The following is a 21,388-nucleotide window of genomic DNA, read 5'->3' on the forward strand; positions in this document are numbered from 1 at the left end:
GAGAAGTGACTGACTACACAATCTTGGTATCAGCTATATAAAAACTGCATCTTCTATAAAAGGCTAGACTCTCAGCCTAACGGTCTCATTATTGTAATAATCAATTGATATTAAATAAAGATTGTTTGAAGAAATGACAAAGACCAAGTCTCTCTCAGTACTGAATTTCCACAACACTTATGCCTTTTGCGGGTCATGTAGGATAAAAGCAGTTTGTGTAGCCTGAAACGCTATTTTCTTTTGCATGGTAGCCTAGTGGTTAGAGCGTTGGACTAGTAACCGAAAGGTTGCAAGTTCGAATCCCCGAGCTGACAAGGTACAAATCTGTCATTCTGCCCCTGAACAGGCAGTTAACCCACTGTTCCTAGGCTGTCATTGAAAATAAGAATTTGTTCTTAACTGACTTGCCTAGTAAAATAAAGGTAAAATAAAAAATAATAGCTTGTGCGAAAGCAGGGAGCCTCAATACGGTGCATTCGGAAAGTATTCAGACCCCTTCCCCTTATTCTAAAATTGATTTTAAAAATTCTCAATCTACAGACAACACCTCAATGACAAAGCGGAAACAGGTTTAGAAACATTTGAAAAAAAAAACAAACAAACAATACCTAATTTACATAAGTATTCACATCCTTTGCTATGAGACTAGAAATTGAGCTCAGGTGCATCGTGTTTCCATTGATCACCCTTGTGATGTTTCTACAACATGATTGGAGTCCACCTGTGGTAAATTCAATTGATTGGACATGATTTGGAAAGGCACACACCTGTCTATAAAGGTCCCACAGTTGACAGTGCATGTCAGAGCAAAAACCAAGCCATGAGGTCAAACGAATTGTCTGTAGAAATCCGAGACAGGATTGTGTGGGCGAAGGTTCACATTCCAACAGGACAACGCAGGAGTGGCTTCGGGATAAGTCTCTCTGAATGTCCTTGAGTGGCACAGCCAGAGCACGGACTTGAACCCGATGGAACATCTCTGGAGAGACCTGAACATAGCTGTGCAGCAACGCTCCCCATCCACCTGACAGAGCTTGAGAGGATCTGCAGAGAATGGGAGACTCCCCAAATACAGGTGTGCCAAGCTTGTAGCGTCATACCCAAGGTTGTAATCACTGCCAAAGGTGCTTCAAAAAAGTACTGAGTAAAAGGTCTGAATACTTATGTAAATGTAATATTCCAGTTTTGTGCAAACATTTCTAAAAACCTGTTTTTGCTTTGTCATTATGGGGTATTGTGTAGATTTATGAGGGGGAAAACATTACTTCATCCATTTTAGAATAAGGTTGTAACATAATACAATGTGGAAAAAGTCAAGGGGTAGGAATACTTTCTGAATGCACTGTACTGGGGGCCATACTTCATTTTGATGTTACATATCAGAGCGGACACCTTCAACAAACAAAAAGACGCCAAATGACCGAGGTTGTACAAAGAGCCTTAGCATAGAACCTGTCAATTAGCAAGTTCCTCAAGTAGAAGGCAACTGCTGCCAAATCACTGTACTAAAGGCCCAGGGTGACGAAATGTGACCGGTCTTCGCCGCGACATCAAAGCCATAGAAACCTAGTGGCCGACTGAGCTCAGTCTTACATTATATGATTGGACAAAGGCCATTGATCACGTGGTACCATTCAGTCCTATATGAAGACACAATAGAGCATTGAAACAAAATGCAGTCAGTTAAGATTGTGTCTCATGGAGACATGTGCAGTTTGAACAACTCTAGGAAATTAGGTTGCAGGCTCGCTGTGTTGCCCCATCTCATTGAGTAACTCAAGTTGAAAGCTGACCGGGGTACTGCAGGCTGCCATTAGCAACTAAATTATCCTCTGTGTGCGCATTATTTTGATAATTGATTCAAGGACATACAGCTGGTGTACTAGCTTAAATTATTCGTACCATAATTGTCCTTTAATTTTTTTGGGGTATTTTTTACACTGATTGACCACAAAGATTTTCATTCACAATAATAGGGATCCTGCTTTCTGCTAACAATGCCTGCAGTCCCGCAGTTGGCCTTCAACTTCAGTGGCTTCAATGAGAGGGGGCAGTCATTCTCCCCTGGTATTTACGGAAGTCAAAAATAAAAGTTTTGAAAGTAATGTTTGTTCTGTGACTGATGATAGCCGAGTGGGTGTAGTTGTCAAGGATGTTCACTGTCCTGTGAATTAATGTAGTTATCTGATGCAGGGAGACTCATGATAGGGGATCGTTTTATGGTGCTATTTCGGGCGAGTCTTGAAGTGCTTTCCACTGTGAGAACCCTTCTGTCATAGACTTCTACAGAGGCGTCGAATGAAGGACTCTTGCAACAAAGCAAGGATTTCACCAACCACCACCAAAATAAATTTCCAGACGTCATCTGTGACTTCCCTCCCCCGCAAATAAAGTTTTATAAATTAGTTTACCTCATTTACCTTACTATAAAAAATAGATCTTTGAGCCACAAGTCCAGTTAAATCTATCCATTTGTATTGAATGAACAAACAGCAATGCAGTATTTGGGTATTCTGTGCACTAATCATTTTGTATTTCAACACTGTCGCCAAATATTTGTTCTTCCAGTTTTTTAATCCTTTATCTTTCCTAAGATGTAATTCCTGACTTTTATCACTGATTCCATCTCCAACTCCAAGGGTAATTTCAGCACAGAATCTGATAGCACTTCCAATTTCTTATGAACACAAACCAAAGTTCCCCCCCAATGTATTTCATACATTCTCATTCCAACACTCATGCGACAAATGCATTTCTTTCTCAAAAACAAAAAAAACGTCCATTTCATTCCAACCGTCCCAAATCCAAAAAAAAAAAAAAAAAAAAAAAAAAAAATGAAACTCAAAGGCTTAGTCCTAGTTGTTGGACTAAAATAAAATAAGGACAAGGTCTTGGACCAATATCCATGTATAGTTTGTGTGGTACTTCTTTTTCACAGACTGTTGGGGGTTAAAGGCAGAGGTCAAGGGGTCAGGCAGGCCAGGTCATCTGCCGACCTTGCCCAGGCGGTGGTCTGTCTTCGGGTCTGCAATTACGGCCTGGACGGCTACGATGGCCTCATTGATCCGGGTCTGCAGGTCACGTAGCTCCTCGATGTGGAGTAGACGTAGGATCTGAGCCGCTTCGTTCAGGGTGGCGTCTGCAGAGAAAGGAGGCACACACCGTTAGAGGCCATATTACAGAGGAAGAGATTATGCTCAGTCGGTGATCAGCGGAGGACTTGAAAATGAGCCAGAGCTGAGAGGATCACCAAAACTAAAGAGGTGTTTCAGTGCATTTTTCTTAAATTATATAGCCTATAAATGTGTAGACATACTGTGTAATAAAATCAACAATTGTGTACTAAAAACATGAGTTTTGCAGAGCACACAACGATGCCGACAACCATCCATTGAGATCAGTGGACAAAGGGCTGCACCGAAAAAAAACTCATGAATACCAACTAGGATGGATCCCGAGGCAAATATGGCTTCAACATCTTTATGCTTTAGTTAATAATAAAACATACTCTCATCAGCTTTGAACCATGTCTGGGCCTGAAGGACACAAAGTTATTTGTTTGTCAGATGAATCCTTGGCTCAAAACTGCACAACAGTGCAAAAAGAGAACACACATTGTTAATGAAAAACATATGTCATGGCTCCCGAGTGGCGCAGCGGTCTCAGTGCAATTGGCATTACTACGGTCCCTGGTTCGAATCCAGGGTGTATCACAGCCGGCCGTGATAGGGAGTCCCATAGGGCGGCTCACAATTGGCCACGCGTCGTCCAAGTTTGGCTGTCATTGAAAATAAGAGTTTGTTCTTAACTGACTTGCCTAGTTACAGTGCCTATTCATCCCCCTTGGCGTTTTTTCTATTTTGTGGCATTACAACCTGTAATTTAAATTGATTTTTATTTGAATTTCATGTAATGGACATACAAAATAGTCCAAATTGGTGAAGTGAAATTATTAAAAAACAAGTGGTGCATGCATATGTATTCACCCCCTCTTTGCTATGAAGCCCTTAAATAAGATCTGGTGCAACAAATTACCTTCAGAAGTCACAATTAATTAAAGTCCACCTGTGAGCAATCTAAGTGTCACATGATCTCAGTATATATACACACACCTGTTCTGAAAGGCCCCAGAGTCTGCGGCACCACCAAGCAAGCGGCACCATGAAGACCAAGGAACTCTCCAAACAGGTCACGGACAAAGTTGAGAAGTACAGATCAGGGTTGGGTTATAAAAAAATATCAGAAACTTTGAACATCCCACGGAGCACCATTAAATCCATTATTAAAAAAATTGAAAGAATTTGGCACCACAACAAACCTGCCAAGAGAGGGCTGCCCACATACTCACAGACCAGGCAAGGAGGGCATGAACTCTTTAGGGATAGGGGGCAGCATTTTCTCTTTTGGATGAATAGCGTGCCCAGAGTGAACTGCCTCATACTCTTTCCCAGATGCTAATATATGCATATTATTATTAGCATTGGATAGAAAACACTCTGAAGTTTCTAAAACTGTTTGAATGATGTCTGAGTATAACAGAACTCATATGACAGGTGAAAACCTGAGAAAAATCCAACCAGGAAGTGGGACATCTGAGGTTTGAAGTTTTTCAAAGCTTGGCCTACCAAATACACAGTGGCATATGATAAAGATGCACTTCCTACGGCTTCCACTAGATGTCAGTCTTTAGAAACTTGAATGAGGATTCTCCAATAAAGGAGGGGCTCATGAGACCTGTTTTAGTCAGTGGTCTGGCATCGTGCCTTGGTCTCATGACGCGCGCTCCCGACAGAGTTAACTCTCGTTCCAGTCCTTTTCTTCAGACATAGGAATTCTCCGGTTGGAACATTGATGTTTAATGTTAAAAACATTGTGTAACATGATGTCCTATCAGTGTCATCTGATGAAGATCAAAGGTTAGTGATTAAGTTTATCTACAGTGGGGCAAAAAAGTATTTAGTCAGCCACCAATTGTGCAAGTTCTCCCTCCCAATTAAAAAGATGAGGCCTGTAATTTTCATCATAGGTACACTTCAACTATGACAGACAAAATGATGAGGAAAAAAAAAATCCAGAAAATCACATTGTAGGATTTTTAATGAATTTGCAAATTATGTTGGAAAATAAGTATTTGGTCAATAACAAAAGTTTCTCAATACTTTGTCTTCACACACTGTTGCTGGTATTTTGGCCCATTCCTCCATGCAGATCTCTAGAGCAGTGATGTTTTGGGGCTGTTGCTGGGCAACACAGACTTTCAACCCCCTCCAAAGATTTTCTATGGGGTTGAGATCTGGAGACTGGCTAGGCCACTCCAGGACCTTGGAATGCTTCTTACGAAGCCACTCCTTCGTTGCCCGCACGGTGTGTTTGGGATCATTGTCATGCTGAAAGACCCAAACACATTTCATCTTCAATGCCCTTGCTGATGGAATGAGGTTTTCACTCAATCTCATGATACATGGCCCCATTCATTCTTTCCTTTACACAGATCATCGTCCTGGTCCCTTTGCGGAAAATCAGCCCCCATGCTTCACAGTAGGTATGGTGTTATTTGGATGCAACTTTGTCCTCCAAAAACGACGAGTTGAGTTTTTACCAAAAAGTTCTACACTGCTCAAAAAAAATAAAGTGAACACTAAAATAACACATCTAGATCTGAATGAATGAACTATTCTTATTAAATACTAGTTGAATGTTCTGACAACAAAATAACAAAAAATGATCGATGGAATCAAATTTATCAACCATGGAGGTCTGGATATGGAGTCACACTCAAAATTAAAGTGGAAAACCACACTACAGGCTGATCAAACTTTGATGTAATGTCCTTAAAACACGTCAAAATGAGGCTCAGTAGTGTGTGTGGCCTCCACGTGCCTGTTTGACCTCCCTACAACACCTGGCCATGCTCCTGATGAGGTGGCGGATGGTCTCCTGAGGAATCTCCTCCCAGACCTGGACTAATGCATCCGCCAACTGCTGGACAGTCTGTGGTGCAATGGAGCGAGACATTACGTCCCAGATGTGCTCAATTGGATTCAGGTCTGGGGAACGGGCAGGCCAGTCCATAGCAGCAATGCCTTCCTCTTGCAGGAACTGCTGACACACTCCAGCCACATGAGGTCTTGCATTAGGAGGAACCCAGGGCCAACCGCACCAGCATATGGTCTCAAGGGATCTGAGGATCTCCACTCGGTACCTAATGGCAGTCAGGCTACCTCTGGCGAGCACATGGAGGGCTTTGCGGCCCCCCAAAGAAATGCCACCCCACACCATGACTGACCCACCGCCAAACCGGTCATGCTGGAGGATATTGCAGGCAGCAGAACGTTCTCCACGGCGTCTCCAGACTGTCACATCTGCTCAGTGTGAACCTGCTTTCATCGGTGAAGAGCACAAGGCGCCAGTGGCGAATTTGCCAATCTTGGTGTTCTCTGGCAAATGCCAAACGTCCTGCACGGTGTTGGGCTGTATGCACAACCCCCACATGTGGATGTCGGGCAATCATACCACCCTCATGGAGTCTGTTCCTGACCGTTTGAGCAGACACATGCACATTTGTGGCCTGCTGGAGGTCATTTTGCAGGGCTCTGGCAGTGCTCCTCCTGCTCCTCCTTGCACAAAGGCGGAGGAAGCGGTCCTGCTGCTGGGTTGTTGCTCTCCTACGGCCTCATCCACGTCTTCTGATGTACTGGCCTGTCTCCTGGTAGCGCCTCCATAATATGGACACTACGCTTACAGACACAGCAAACCTTCTTGCCACAGCTCGCATTGATGTTCCATCCTGGATGAGCTGCACAACCTGAGCCACTTGTGTGGGTTGTAGACTCCGTCTCATGCTACCACTAGAGTGAAAGCACCGCAAGCATTCAAGTGACCAAACATCAGCCAGGAAGCATAGGAACTGAGAAGTGGTCTGTGGTCAGCACCTGCAGAACCACTCCTTTATTGGGTGTCTTGCTAATTGCCTATAATTTCCACCTGTTGTCTATTCCATTTGCACAACAGCATGTGAAATTTGTCAATCAGTGTTGCTTCCTAAGTGTGATGACTTGGAGTTACATTGTGTTTAAGTGTTCCCTTTATTTTTTTGAGCAGTGTATTTTGGTTTCATCTGACCATATGACATTCTCCCAATCTTCTTCTGGATCATCCAAATGCTCTCTAGCGAACTTCAGACGGGCCTGGACATGTACTGGCTTAAGCAGGGGGACACGTCTGGCATGGCAGGATTTGAGTCCCTGGCGGCATAGTGTGTTACTGATGGTAGGCTTTGTTACTTTGGTCCCAGCTCTCTGCAGGTCATTCACTAGGTCCCACCGTGTGGTTCTGGGATTTTTGCTCACCGTTCTTGTGATCATTTTGAACCCACAGTGTGAGATTTTGCGTGGAGCCCCAGATCGAGGGAGATTATCAGTGGTCTTGTGTGTCTTCAATTTCCTAATAATTGCTCCCACAGTTGATTTCTTCAAACCAAGCTGCTTACCTATTGCAGATTCAGTCTTCCCAGCCTGGTGCAGGTCTACAATTTTGTTTCTGGTGTCCTTTGACAGCTCTTTGGTCTTGGCCATAGTGGAGTTTGAAGTGTGACTGTATGAGGTTGTGGACAGGTGTCTTTTATACTGATAACAAGATCAAACAGGTGCCATTAATACAGGTAATGGGTGGAGGACATATGAGCCTCTTAAAAAAGAAGTTACAGGTATGTGAGAGCCAGAAATCTTGCTTGTTTGTAGCCCCAGCAGGACCGCTTCCAAATACTTATTTTCCACCATAATTTGCAAATAAATTCATAAAAAATCCTACAATGTGATTTTCTGGATTTTTCTTTCTCATTTTGTCTGTCATAGTTGAAGTGTACCTATGATAAATTACAGGCCCCTCATCTTTTTAAGTGGGAGAACTTGCATAATTGGTGGCTGATTAAATACTTTTACATCTCTGCTTTTTGTGACTCCCATCTTTGGCTGGAAAAATGGCTGTTTTTTTGAAATAGGACACGATGGGTAGATTAACAAGATGTTTATCTTTCATTTGCTGTATTGGACATGTTAATCAGAGAGTTAACAAAGAACCCAAAGATAACCCTGAAGGAGCTGCAAAAGCTCCACAGTGGAGATTGGAGTATTTGTCCATAGGACCACTTTAAGCCGTACACTCCACAGAGCTGGGCTTTTATGGAAGAGTGGCCAGAAAAAAAGCCATTGCTTAAAGAAAAAAAAAAAAAGCAAACATGTTTGGTGTTCGCCAAAAGGCATGTGGGAGACCCAAAAGAAAGTACTCTGGTCAGTTTAGACTAAAATTGAGCTTTTTGGTCATCAAGGAAAACGCTATGTCTGACGCAAACCCAACACCTCATCACCCCGAGAATACCATCCCCACAGTGAAGCATGGTGGTGGCAGCATCATGCTGTGTGGATGCTTTTCATCTGTAGGGACTAGGAAACTAATCAGAATTGAAGGAATGATGGATGGCACTAAATACAGGGAAATTGAGGGAAACCAGTTTGTCTCCCAGAGATTTGACTCTGCGACCGAGGTTCACCTTCCAGCAGGACAATGACCCTAAGCATAGAGCTAAAGCAACACTCGAGTGGTTTAAGGGGAAACATTTAAATGTCTTAGAATGGCCTAGTCATGGGCCAACCTCATTCCAATTGAGAATCTGTGGCATGACCTACAGATTGCTGTACACCAGCAGAACTCATCCAACTTGAAGAAGCTGGAGCAGTTTTGCCTTGAAGAATGGGCAACAATCCCAGTAGCTCGATGTGCCAAGCTTATAGAGACATACCAAGAGACTTGCAGCTGTAATTGCTGCAAAAGGTGGATCTACAAAGTATTGACTCTGGGGGGAGAACAGCTATGCACGCTCAAGTTCTGTTTATTTGGGTAATATTTGTTTATTTTTTATTTTGCATCTTGAAAGTGGTAGGCATGTTGTCTAAATCAAAGGATACAGCCCCCCCAAAAAATATATATTTTAATTCCAGGTTGTAAGACAACAAAACAGGAAAAATGCCAAGGGGGAGGGGGGGGTGAATACTTTCGCAGCCACTGTAAATAAAGGTTCAATAAAATAAAACTTTTAAAATAAATTGCTTTAGCCGACATGTTGCGGTTCATCTAATGAAGGATTGACGCGATCTATAAGCCCAGGACGATAGTAAAACGGGAAATAAGATACACTACAAGAAAGGGAACACAAAAAAAAAACAGAAAACGATTGCAGGTCGGAGGGCCATCAAGCGAAACAGACCAATGAAGCACGGTTAACAAGAAGTTAACTTCTTCGATATAGGGGGCGCTCTTTTAATTTTTGGTTAAAAAAATGTTCGTTTTAAACAAGATATTTTGTCACGAAAAGATGCTCGACTATGCATATAATTGAGAGCTTTGGAAAGAAAACACTGACGTTTCCAAAACTGCAAAGATATTTTTATTTTTTATTTATTTTACTAGGCAAGTCAGTTAAGAACAAATTCGTATTTTCAATGACGGCCTAGGAACAGTGGGTTAACTGCCTGTTCAGGGGCAGAACGACAGATTTTGTACCTTGTCAGCTCAGGGATTTGAACTTGCAACCTTTCGGTTACTAGTCCACTAGGCTACCCTGCTGCCTCTGTGAGTGCCACAGAACTGATGCTACAGGCGTATCCAATATGAATTTTCAAACATGAAATGGCCCAGATTTTGAGGGCGCTGTGTTCCAATGTCTCCTTATATGGCTGTGAATGCGCCAGGAATGAGCCTACACTGTCGTTTCCCCAAGGTGTCTGCAGCATTGTGACGTATTTGTAGGCATATCATTGGAAGATTGACCATAAAAGACTACATTTACCAGGTGCCCGCTTTGTGTCCTCCGTCAAAATTATTGCGTAATCTCCAGCTGCGTGTATTTTTCAATTTTCTTCAGAGGAAAAACACCTTGAGGATTGATTCTAAACAACGTTTGCCATATTTCTGTCGATATTATGGAGTTTCTTAGGAAAAAAGTTCGGCGTTGTAATGACTGAATTTTCGGGTTTTTTTCTTAGCCAAACGTGAACAAAACGGAGCGTTTTCTCCTCCACAAATAATCTTTTTGGAAAAACTGAACATGAGGGTGTGGAAATGTTAGGATAATTTTAGTCTTAGTACTGTAACCTACTCCTGACCAATCACGTTATACAGCACCACTTTCCCTGAATGTTTCATTTTTCGTTTTTCTTGGAATGGAAACACCATAATATTAAGCAACATTTCTTAAAATCAATCCCATATACTATGTTCTTACAAAAAAGGTTTCAAAATAGTATAGCCAATATTAGACTGTCAAATGCTTCTCAAAGAAGCCCTCTGGTGGTCAAACTAGCACTAACTAGCATTAATGCAACAATGGCTGACACTTAAATAACGTGCCACAGAATTCTTCGGCAGCCCGCAAGGTGTACTGCAACTTTTACAGGAAGAACCACTGTAGTCTCCACAATGACACGTTCCATGCCCTGTTTCCTTTGCGCAGATGTGTCTCCAACTGATCTGGAACAGATCTTGACACAATGTGATGGCCATACCCACCCAAGCAATCCTACAGAGTATTACATCAACAGTACAGTCAAGATAGATGCCATGTCTATCATATCAATAGGACAGAATGTTTGGAGACAATTTAGATTATTATAATTGCCTTGGGCACAAGAAGATGGGAGAATTAAGTGTTTAAAATGTAATTTAGTCAAGTCCATTTATGAGGAAATTAAGGATGACAAGGCACATGGTTTAAAAATTAGTGTGTGTATTACTCCAAAAACTCGACTGTGAGCACTCACCTCCAGTATCAAAGCCGAGGATGTGCTTGTCCAAGGCCACAGGGAGACCCTTGAGGAGACAAGGCAAAAACAGGAAGAAATACATCACGGCAATTAAAAGCAAATCCGGACACATTAAATGCCAATATACTGTATGTGCGGTCACTTAAAATACCATAGCCACCTAGACAACTCCAACACCACTCAACACAGGCCTTACCTATCATACTATGGGGCCGTATGTATCAAGCATCTCAGAGTAGGAGTGCTGATCTAGGATCAGGTCCACATTCGATCCTATTCATTGTGATTCAAAAAGCTAAATTGATCCTGAATTAGTACTCAGATGCTTGATACATACGGGCCCTGAGCAGTAACGTGTGCTGAGAGTTCCCATGTATTATCATGTCAGATTGAGAGAATAGAAGTGTCAGACTTGGGATCAAATTACATTTGTTTTCTTTCAAATACACTGTGCTTAATTGAGCTTTCCCAGTGCAAAACCTGTCCATCTGGCACACCAGGCAGGCTCAATTCAACGTAAATGAAAACAAATACTGTTTGGACCCAGGTATGAAATATTGTGGGTACTCTTTTGAATCACATTTCAAAACAACGCATTTTGATGAAGCCTAAATGTGTAGGTGGATCTCAGTCAGTCAAAGACTCAATCTTCAAAAGTAAAATCACCTCTTTAGACTGGCTGGCCTTGGCTATGGCTTCTGGAGTCAGTCTCTCTTGGATAAGGATCCTTATAGCCTGTTAGACAAGGGAAATGACCACACCATTGTTATCAAATCTGAAATCAGCACAGGTTCGTCATTTATACCCTGTTCATAAGAAATTAGTAAAGTGGCGAACTGTACTGGCTCAGATATTTTGGGTGAGTAACCAGGCCCTCGCACTACAGCTAGGCTTGGCTCAGTAGTGCAAAAAGGATATTAGTACGTCTGATATGGGTCTCGGTTGCCGCGGGTTCTCACCTTCAGCATGACCAGGTAGTCGTCGTGACGCTGGATCTTCAGCAGGCTAGCCAGGCCTAAGACACCAGCCTTAAAGTCTGGGTTGCTGCCTTGAGGAGCACACACACTTAGTCAACACAACATGGAGGCTGTTGACTCAGTTACATTCATGAAGTCAGCTGGAGTCACAACTGTCCCCGTTGGTGCGATTGTGTATGTGCGTAATATATAGTATATCACAAAAGTGAGTACACCCCTCACAGTTTGGTAAATATTTGAGTATATCTTTTCATGTGACAACACTGAAGAAATGACACTTTGCTACAATGTAAAGTAGTGAGTGTACAGCTTGTATAAGTGTAAATTTGCTGTCCCCTCAAAATAACTCACACAGCCATTAATGTCTAAACCGCTGGCAACAAAAGTGAGTACACCCCTAAGTAAAAATGTCCAAATTGGGCCCAAAATGTCAATATTTTGTATGGCCACCATCATTTTCCAGCACTGCCTTAACCCCCTTGGGCATGGAGTTCACCAGAGCTTCACAGGTTGCCACTGGAGTCCTCTTCCACTCCTCCATGACGACATCACGGAGCTGGTGGATGTTAGAGACCTTGCACTCCTTCACCTATCCTTTTGAGGATGCCCCACAGATGCTCAATAGGGTTTAGGTCTGGAGACATGCTTGGCCAGTCCATCACCTTTACCCTCAGTTTCTTTAGCAAGGCAGTGGTCGTCTTGGAGGTGTGTTTGGGGTCGTTATGTTGCGGCCCAGTCTCCGAAGGGAAGGGATCATGCTCTGCTTCAGTATGTCACAGTACATGTTGGCATTCATGGTTCCCTCAATGAACTGTAGCTCCCCAGTGCCGGCAGCACTCATGCAGCCCCAGACCATGACACTCCCACTACCATGCTTGACTGTAGGCAAGACACACTTGTCTTTGTACTCTTCACCTGGTTGCCGCCACACACGCTTGACACCATCTGAACCAAATAGGTTTATCTTGGTCTCATCAGACCACAGGACATGGTTCCAGTAATCCATGTCCTTAGTCTACTTGTCTTCAGCAAACTGTTTACGGACTTTCTTGTGCATCATCTTGAGAAGAGGCTTCCTTCTGGGATGACAGCCATGCAGGCCAATTTGATGCAGTGTACGGCGTATGATCTGAGCACTGACAGGCTGACCCCCCCACCCCTTCAACCTCATATGTCAGCAGCACTCATATGCAGCACTCATATGTCTATTTCCCAAAGACAACCTCTGGATGACGCTGAGCACGTGCACTCAACTTCTTTGGTCGACCATGGCGAGGCCTGTTCTGAGTGGAACCTGTCCAGTTAAACCTCTGTATGGTCTTGGCCACTGTGCTGCAGCTCTGTTTCAGGGTCTTGGCAATCTTCTTATAGCCAGGCCATCTTTATGTAGAACAACAATTATTTTTTTCAGATCCTCAGAGTTCTTTGCCATGAGTTTCCATGTTGAGCTTCCAGTGACCAGTCAGTATGAGGGAGTGAGAGAGCGATGACAAATTTAACACACCTGCTCCCCATTCACACCTGAGACCTTAACGACACTAACGAGTCACATGACACTGGGGACGGAAAATAGCTTATTTTAGGCCCAATTTGGACATTTTCACTTAGGGGTGAACTCACTTTTGTTGCCAGCGGTTTAGACATTAATGGCTGTGTGTTGAGTTATTGAGGGGACAGCAAATTTACACAAGTGTAATTTCTTCAGTGTTACATGAAAAGATATATTCAAATATTTACAAAAATGTGAGGGGTGTACTCACTTTTGTGATATAGTGTATAAGTTAAACACACACGTCAAACATTTGTATACACATATTCATTCAAGGGTTTTTGTTTATTTGAACTATTTTCTACATTGTTAGACATCAAAACTACAAAATAAGGTATGTTGGGTCATTGTCCTGTTGAAAAACAAAATGATAGTCCCGCTAAGTGCAAACCAGATGGGATGGCATATCTCTGCAGAATGCTGTGGTAGCCATGCTGGTAAAGTGAGCCTTGAATTCTAAATAAATCACTGAGTGTCACCAGCAAAGCACCTAGGGTTGCAAAGGGTCGGAAACGTTCCGGTAAACTTCCTGGACAATTTCCATGGGACGTTAAGCCCAGGAATTTTGCTTAATTTCATCAAAAAAGTTGAGATAAACAGTCATATCCCAAATTCAACATAATTGCAACCCTCTGCATGCACAGTGCATTCTTCCATCACATGTACAGCTGATTCTCAAGATCTTGCACACTAATGAGACGCTATTGAGCCCACACTACTACACTGTCTGAGCCAAGGACGACAGCTGAAGTTGGAAGTTGACATACACTTAGGTTGGAGTCATTAAAACTTGTTTTTTCAACCACTCCACCAATTTCTTGTTAACAAACTATAGTTTTGGCAAGTCGGTTAGGACATCTACTTTGTGCATGACAAGTCATTTTCCCAACAACTGTTTACAAAGACAGATTGTGATTTAAGTGAAACAATTCCAGTGGGTCAGAAGTTCGCATACACTAAGTTGACTGGGCCTTTAAACAGCCTGGAAAATTCCAGAAATTTAAGTCATTGCTTTAGAGGCTTCTGATTGACATCATTTGAGTCAATTGGAGGTGTACCCGTGGATGCATTTCAAGGACTCCCTTCAAACTCAGTGACTTTTTGCTTGACATCATGGGAAAATCAATCAGCCAAAGCCTCAAACAAAATTGTAGACCTCCACAAGTCTGGTTCATGCTTGGGAGCAATTTCCAAATGCCTGAAGGTACCACGTTCATCTGTACAAACAATAGTATGCAAGTCTAAACACTATGGGACCACGCAGCCGTCATACCTCTCAGGAAGGAGACGCGTTCAGTCTCCTAGAAATGAACGTATTTTGGTGCGAAAAGTGCAAATCAATCCCAGAACAACAGCAAAGGACCTTGTGAAGATGCTGGAGGAAACAGGTACAAAAGTACCTATAAAATCTATAAAACTAGTCCTATATCGACATAACCTGAAAGGCAGCTCAGCAAGGAAGAAGCCCCTGCTCCAAAGCCGCCATAAAAAAGCCAGACTACGGTTTGCAACTGCACATGGGGACATAGATTTTACTTTTTGGAGAAATGTCCTCTGGTCTGATGAAACAAAAATAGAACTGTTTGGCCATAATGACCATCGTCATGTTTTGGAGGAAAATGGGGGAGGCTTGCAAGCCGAAGAACACCATCCCAACCATGAAGCACAGGGGTGGTAGCATCATGTTGTGGGGGTGCTTTGCTGCAGGAGAGACTGGTGCACTTCACAAAATAGATGGCATCATTAGCAAGGAAAAATGTGGATATATTGAAGCAACATTTCAAGAAATCAGTCAGGAAATCAGTCAGGAAGTTGGGTCTTCCAAATGGAAAATGACCCAAGCATAAGTTGTGGCAAAACAGCTTAAGGACAACAAAGTCAAGGTATTGGAGTGGCTATCACAAACCCCTGACCTCAATCCTATAGAAATTTTGTGGGCAGAACTGAAAAAGCGTTAATCTAACTGCTTAACTATTAATCTGTACATGGAATTTCATTTGTTTTTTTTTCAGGAAAATGCCACAGGCACTATCCTTAGAAAAAAAAGCGGTGTACATTTGCAAATACTGTGTCCAATCATCATGTGTCAAGAATGCAACAAAGATGCAGAATCATCTGGCCAAGTGCATACAGTTCCCTCAGCGCTCACAACAAGCAACCTCTGACAAAAGTCCCTCTACTTCTATTCGAGGTGAAAATGATGAATCAGACACCTTAACGATAGCAACAGCTCATGGTCCTCCTGGATCAGATTTTGTTTTTTGACTCAATGGAGGGACGAAGTCAGAAATGCTGATTAATGTCTTTCTCGAGCTGAGTATGCAACTGGTTCACCTCTGATGCTCACAGGCAATGTGTATTGGAAGAGATTTCTGAATGTTTTTCGCCCAGCTTACAACTCTCCAACCAGACATGCTTTATCTACTTATTTGCTGGATGCAGAGTTCAAGTGAAGGTCAAGCAAATCATAGAGAAAGCAGACTATTGCAATCATTCTGATGGGTGGTTAAATGTTCGTGGGCAAGGAATAATTAAGTACATCATCTCCAGCCTTCAAACAGTATTCTACAAGAGCACAACAGACAGGTCTCTACATTGCAGATGAGCTGAACCAGTCATCAATGACCAAATACAGAAGGTATTTGCACTGGTGACAGACAATGCTGCGAACATGAAAGCTGCTTGGTCTAAAGTGGAGGAGTCCTACCCTCACATTACACCCATTGGCTGTGCTGCTCATGCATTGAATCTGCTCCTCAAGGACATCATGGCACTGAAGTAAGCCAAGGAAACGGCTACAAGTAAGCCAAGGAAACGGTTTGGTATGTGAAGGGTCATCAAGTTATAGCAGCAATCTACTTCACCAAGCTAAGTGAGAAGAAGCTTGAAGCTGCCCAGCAACACCCGTTGGGGTGGTGTTGTCATCATGTTTGACAGTCTCCTGGAGGGGAAGGAGTCTCCATATCACAGTCTGCCGATGTGGACAGCCCCATCAAGAGGATCCTCCTGGATTATGTATTTTGGGAGAGAGTGGTAAAGTAGCTTGAAACCTATAGCAGTAGCCATTGAACGGATTGAGGGAGACAATAGCATCCTGTCTGATGTTCAGACTCCGCTTGAGGATGTAAGAGAAGAAATCGGTACTGCCCTGCCCACTTCACTGTTGCTCCAAGCAGAGGAAACTGCAGTTCTGAAATGCACCAAAAAAAGTTTAGACTTCTACCTGAGGCCCATAGACGCAGCAGCATACATGTTGGACCTCAAGTATGCTTGCAAGAGCATCCTGTCTGGTGCAGAGATCAATGAGGCCTATGGTATTATCACTACCGTGTCTTGCCACCTTGGCCTGGATGAGGGCAAGGTTCTTGGCAGTCTGGAAAAGTACACTTCCAAGCAAGGGCTTTGGGTTGGAGATGCAATACGGCAGTCATACCAACATATCTCATCAGCCACCTGGTGGAAGAGACTTTGTGGATCTGAGGCTCTTTCCCCTATTGCCTCCATCATCCTCCAAATCCCACCAACATCAGCCATCTCAGAGAGCAACTGGTACTTGTTTGGGAACACCCACACCAAAGTATGCAACATGCTGACCAATACAAGGGTTGACAAATTGGTGGCCATCCGGGCAAATTTGAGGCCTTTTGAGCCTGACAACATGCCATCCTCAACAAGGTTAGAAAGGGGCAGTTGAAGATGAGGCCTCAGTCTGATGTTCAGGAGGTGGACATTGAGAAGGTCCAGGGAGAAGACATGGAAGCCTGAGAGGAAGACAACCAAAGCTTTAGTTTATAGACTATTATTTTACAGATGTATGTTGAAAACGTTTTCGGGAGATACGATGGTTCATAGGGGATCAAACAATATTCCATTTCTTTTGTTGTTCTGTGAAATCATCCCATGTGAAGTCAACTCATTTAATTAAAGTTCAATTCATAACTAAATTGTTTTTTACATTTTCTATTGGAAGGATTTAAATAATTTGCAATTATGTCTAATTATTACAAGGTAAAAAAGGTTTCTGTTTCTGTCTCCATATGATATGGTAAATATATCCAATGCAAAAAAATATATATATACATTTAAATGGTATTAATTTTAATTTGCATATATTTCCATTAATTCCCACGGAAAGTTTCCACCGCTGAATATTCTCCAAAATGTGCAACCCACATCACCTCCCATGCTTCACGGTGGGAACCACACATGCGGAGATCATCTGTTCACCTACTCTACATCTCACAAAGACACGGCGGTTGGAACCAAAAATCTCAAATTTGGACTCAGACCATAGGACAGATTTCCACCGGTCTAATGACCATCGCTCGTGTTTCTTGGCCCAAGCAAATCTTCTTACTATTGGTGTCCTTTAGTAGTGGTTTATTTTTTAGCAATTCGACCATAAAGGCCTGATTCACGCAGTCTCCTCTGAACAGTTGATGTTGAGATGTGTCTGTTGCTTGAACTCTGAGAATCATTTATTTGGGCCGCAATCTGAGGTGCAGTTAACTCTAACTTTTCCTCTACAGCAGAGGAAACTCTGGGTCTTCCTTTCCTTTGGCGGTCCTCATGAGAGCCAGTTTCCTCATAACCTTAATTTCTTAAAGGTTTGATGGACTGTCGTTTCCATTTGCTTATTTGGGATGTTCAAGCCATAATATGGACTTGGTATTTTACAAAATATGGGTATCTTCTGTATACCACCCCTACAACTGATTGGCTCAAACGCATTAAGGAAAGAAATTCCACAAATATACTTTTAACAAGGCACACCTGTTAATTGAAATGGATTCCAGGTGACAACCCCATGAAGCTGGTTGAGAGAATGCCAAGAGTATGCAAAGCTGTCATCAAGGCAAAGGGTGGCTACTTTCAACACTCAAATATAACATTTTGATTTAACATTTTCTTGGTTACTAAATGATTCCATGTGTTATTTCATAGTTTTGATGTCTTTATTCTACAATGTAGAAAATATAAAAAATAAAGAAACTCTTGAACGAGTAAGTGTGTCCAAACTTTTGACTTGTACCACACACAACTGTTCAAAGGTTTGAGGTCACTTAGAAATGTTCTTGTTTCTGAAAGAAAAGCACATTTTTTATCCATTAAAATAACACAACATTGATCAGAAACACAGTGTAGTGTAGACATTGTTCATGTTGTAAATTACTATTGTACAAAATTAAAAATGGAATGGAATATCTACACGGGAGTGATGGTTGCTGATAATTGGCCTGTTCCAATGGCAGACACGGTTGAGCTAACCCACTTTAGTACTACGTTTTTCACTGGTTTCTATAATCAAACGATTCTATCACAGAACATCAGGGACAGAGAAAGGAGTAAAGAGGAAGGAGTGGTTATGCTCACTGTCCAGATGGATGAGGGGATCCGAGGGTTTCGCCGCCTCGGTGGCTGTGGCTGGCGGGCAATTCTTGTACTTCTCAACTGGGGAGCCAGTAGGACACACAACATCCAGACAGTGACCACTTAGTCCATGCCCCCCACTAACTACATACTACTACCATCAAACTGTTTTTACAACAAAGACTTGCTTTAGTAGTGTATAAGCACATATATTTAACATTCCTGAACGAGGACAATACAGTGTATGGCAAGAGAGGGTGGAACTAGATTATCCCTTATGGTAGAGCAGACCAAGATGCCACTGTTAAGACAATGCTGCCATCTGGTGGCTAAAGGACGCATGACCACCACCACAACCACAATACTATAAAGTACAGCACTCAAACTCAACTCCGGACTTCGAAGCCAGTTCCACTGCTTAAAAAAAAGAAGAAGTTGGGACTGATTTAGACCTGGCACACCAGGTGGGTGCAATTAATTATCAGGTAGAACAGAAAACTAGCAGGCTCCGGATCTCATTGGGTAAGAGTTGAGTTCCCCTGCTACACGGTATCTCCAAGTAAAGGTTGGTTGAAAATATACTGTATTGTCATCTTCAATGGACTACAATAGTTAAACTAGTAATATGCCACAACAAGTAGCCCAAGTACAAACAATAGGCACCGAATCATATGGCCACATTTTTTTGAATAAAGCAAAAGAGAGAAAATACTATACCATTGTCGCCATATTCCAACCGAACGGCTAGACCCAGCAACCAGTCCACTGACTCCTGTCTCTCTTCGACAGTGAATGGGCAATTCACATCTTGAAGATACTGCATAGGAAACAGAGTCAGGCTCATGTTCCGTAGGGAGAAAACTTGCCCCAGTGTGCCCTCCTGACTAGGTGTACCGTACTCTTCTTCATTGAAGAACCTCCATTGGGGTTGTGAAATTACCATCCCTGTTCCCTGACCAGAAAGCGCCCTCTGTCCTCGAATCCTCTTTCCCCTTACCGCTCTCTCAAAAATGGCAGTTGGAAAGAGGATCACAGCTATGGAGACCAGTGATGAGGGTGGTAAATCAGCTTACTATGAGCATTTAAGCATTTTTAGGCCTACTGACTGATCTTGGGGCATGTTGAACAGGACACAACATTTTGGAATGTTCAGATAGATGTAGGCTAACGTAGGACAAAGATGCCTCTCCAACATTTAGAAGAACTAATTAAGTCAGTCCTATTCATGGATTTTTGATCTGCAGCATTCGACAACTGAACTGGCTTGATTGTTTTGCTCATGATGTAAACAGTTAGGGAAGGGGTTGAGAGAACACATTGATAATTGATATGGTGATAAAGTGGGAAAAGAGCCCCACCATGGTTCAGTAAGGAGAAAATGTTATAACACATGGAGATACTACATAAACTTCTCCAATAAGAAAGGACACAGATACATTGCAAAATGTATTGCTACAGTGCACCCTACTGAACACAATCCATGTCGTTTTACTTGGATGTAATATGAACAACACTTTTTCTGACCCAAGGGTTGATTCCAGTATAGTAACTGTAACTAGCCTTGCTGCTCACCTGCTCAAAGGACTTGGGCCATCCCGAGCTGGGGATATTCCTCAGGTTGCCCCGGTCTTCAATTTTGTAGTGTCTGATTTTCTGGTCCTCCAGCCACACAATGAAATTCCTGAACTCTGTCTCATCTGTGCAAAACAGAATATTAGCTAAATCAGTGACACATAGCTAGATTCACTGCAAAGCTAACTGACCTGCATAAATGTGTCGGTGGTAGTAGGTGTTCCTTTAATATTAAATTATAGTTTGTATATACAACCGGCTGAAATTCACATACGACTAGTCACAATACAAAGAAACAATGCATAGATACTGTACCAATTTCCGATGCCACCCCAAACCTAGTTAGGTTCTCGGCCTCCACTGCCTGTTTGGCACTGTTAGTAAGCTCCCAAAAAGCTAGTTAGTTAGCTAACGTTACCTGAGCTAATGCACAAGTACCACACCTAACCACCTAACACGAATATTAATACTTTTTCATGACATAAACGCAGCCAATATGAACAAAGCCTAAATACATATTACAGGCGTGGCTGTATTGAAATGTTTTAGAAAGAGTAAGAGCTTGTTCGTTAAAAGGTAACGTTAGATGCTAACTAACATATTTGAGCATGGCCATGGCTAGCTCTGAAAATGTACGTCATTCATTAGCAGATAACTCGTTTGTCGTGGTTTTATAGCTACCTTTACAGTCAAACCCAGAGGGGTTATGGTAATCCAAAGCTGTCAGTTTTCTTCGAAACATGTTGACAAGATGTTCTAGCTAGCTTTATAACTAGCCCTTAGATAAACTTTTAGCCCGAAAGCGAGACACCTCTTCTAATGTGGCTAAACCGGTAGACTTCTTCTTCTGTGGGGTTTACGGCGGTTGGCATCAAGTGTTTATGGTGCATTACCGCCACCAACTGTACAGGGTCGAACAATAAAGAAAAGGCGGAGGGGTTGCTTAATCCACACAAACAAAAACATATTCCATAGCGCCACGGGCTCCCGGGCATGAGATGGTGGTACTGCTTGTGCCAGTAGCTCAAGTAAATCCTTTGCCGTAAAATGGAAACGCTCTGCTGCATCCTGGCCCAGGTATTCTGGAAGGATATTGACCTCAT

General features: G+C 42.5%; 1 protein-coding gene across 2 annotated transcripts; it reads right to left on the reverse strand.

Moving 5' to 3' along the window:
* Positions 1-2,453: 2,453 nt before the first annotated feature.
* LOC135507844 (RNA transcription, translation and transport factor protein-like) lies at positions 2,454-21,152 on the reverse strand. Of its 2 annotated transcripts, none has more exons than XM_064927541.1 (8): positions 20,967-21,152; positions 20,286-20,410; positions 19,430-19,530; positions 18,717-18,802; positions 11,777-11,865; positions 11,484-11,552; positions 10,815-10,863; positions 2,454-3,139 (listed from the first exon to the last, which is right to left on the reverse strand). In XM_064927541.1, exons 1-8 carry the CDS (start codon positions 21,025-21,027, stop codon positions 2,985-2,987), a joined length of 735 nt encoding a protein of 244 aa, XP_064783613.1. In that variant the 5' UTR covers positions 21,028-21,152; the 3' UTR covers positions 2,454-2,984. The 2 variants fall into 2 exon arrangements, with proteins under 2 accessions (XP_064783613.1, XP_064783614.1); XM_064927542.1 differs by having other exon boundaries at positions 18,717-18,794; positions 19,431-19,530; positions 20,967-21,151.
* Between the last annotated feature and the right edge of the window lie 236 nt (positions 21,153-21,388).

The sequence above is a fragment of the Oncorhynchus masou genome, chromosome 21 (assembly GCF_036934945.1).
Source record: "Oncorhynchus masou masou isolate Uvic2021 chromosome 21, UVic_Omas_1.1, whole genome shotgun sequence".
NCBI lineage: Eukaryota > Metazoa > Chordata > Actinopteri > Salmoniformes > Salmonidae > Oncorhynchus > Oncorhynchus masou.

Excerpts from the sequence above, each read along its gene's own strand:
- LOC135507844 (XM_064927541.1), bottom strand. The coding sequence starts at position 21,027 with ATGTTTCGAAGAAAACTGACAGCTTTGGATTACCATAACCCCTCTGGG. Across the intron at positions 19,531-20,285 it reads GGCCCAAGTCCTTTGAGCAG|TATCTTCAAGATGTGAATTG; the intron begins GTGAGCAGCAAG and ends TTTCCTATGCAG. Across the intron at positions 18,803-19,429 it reads TTGGAATATGGCGACAATGG|CTCCCCAGTTGAGAAGTACA; the intron begins TATAGTATTTTC and ends GTGTCCTACTGG.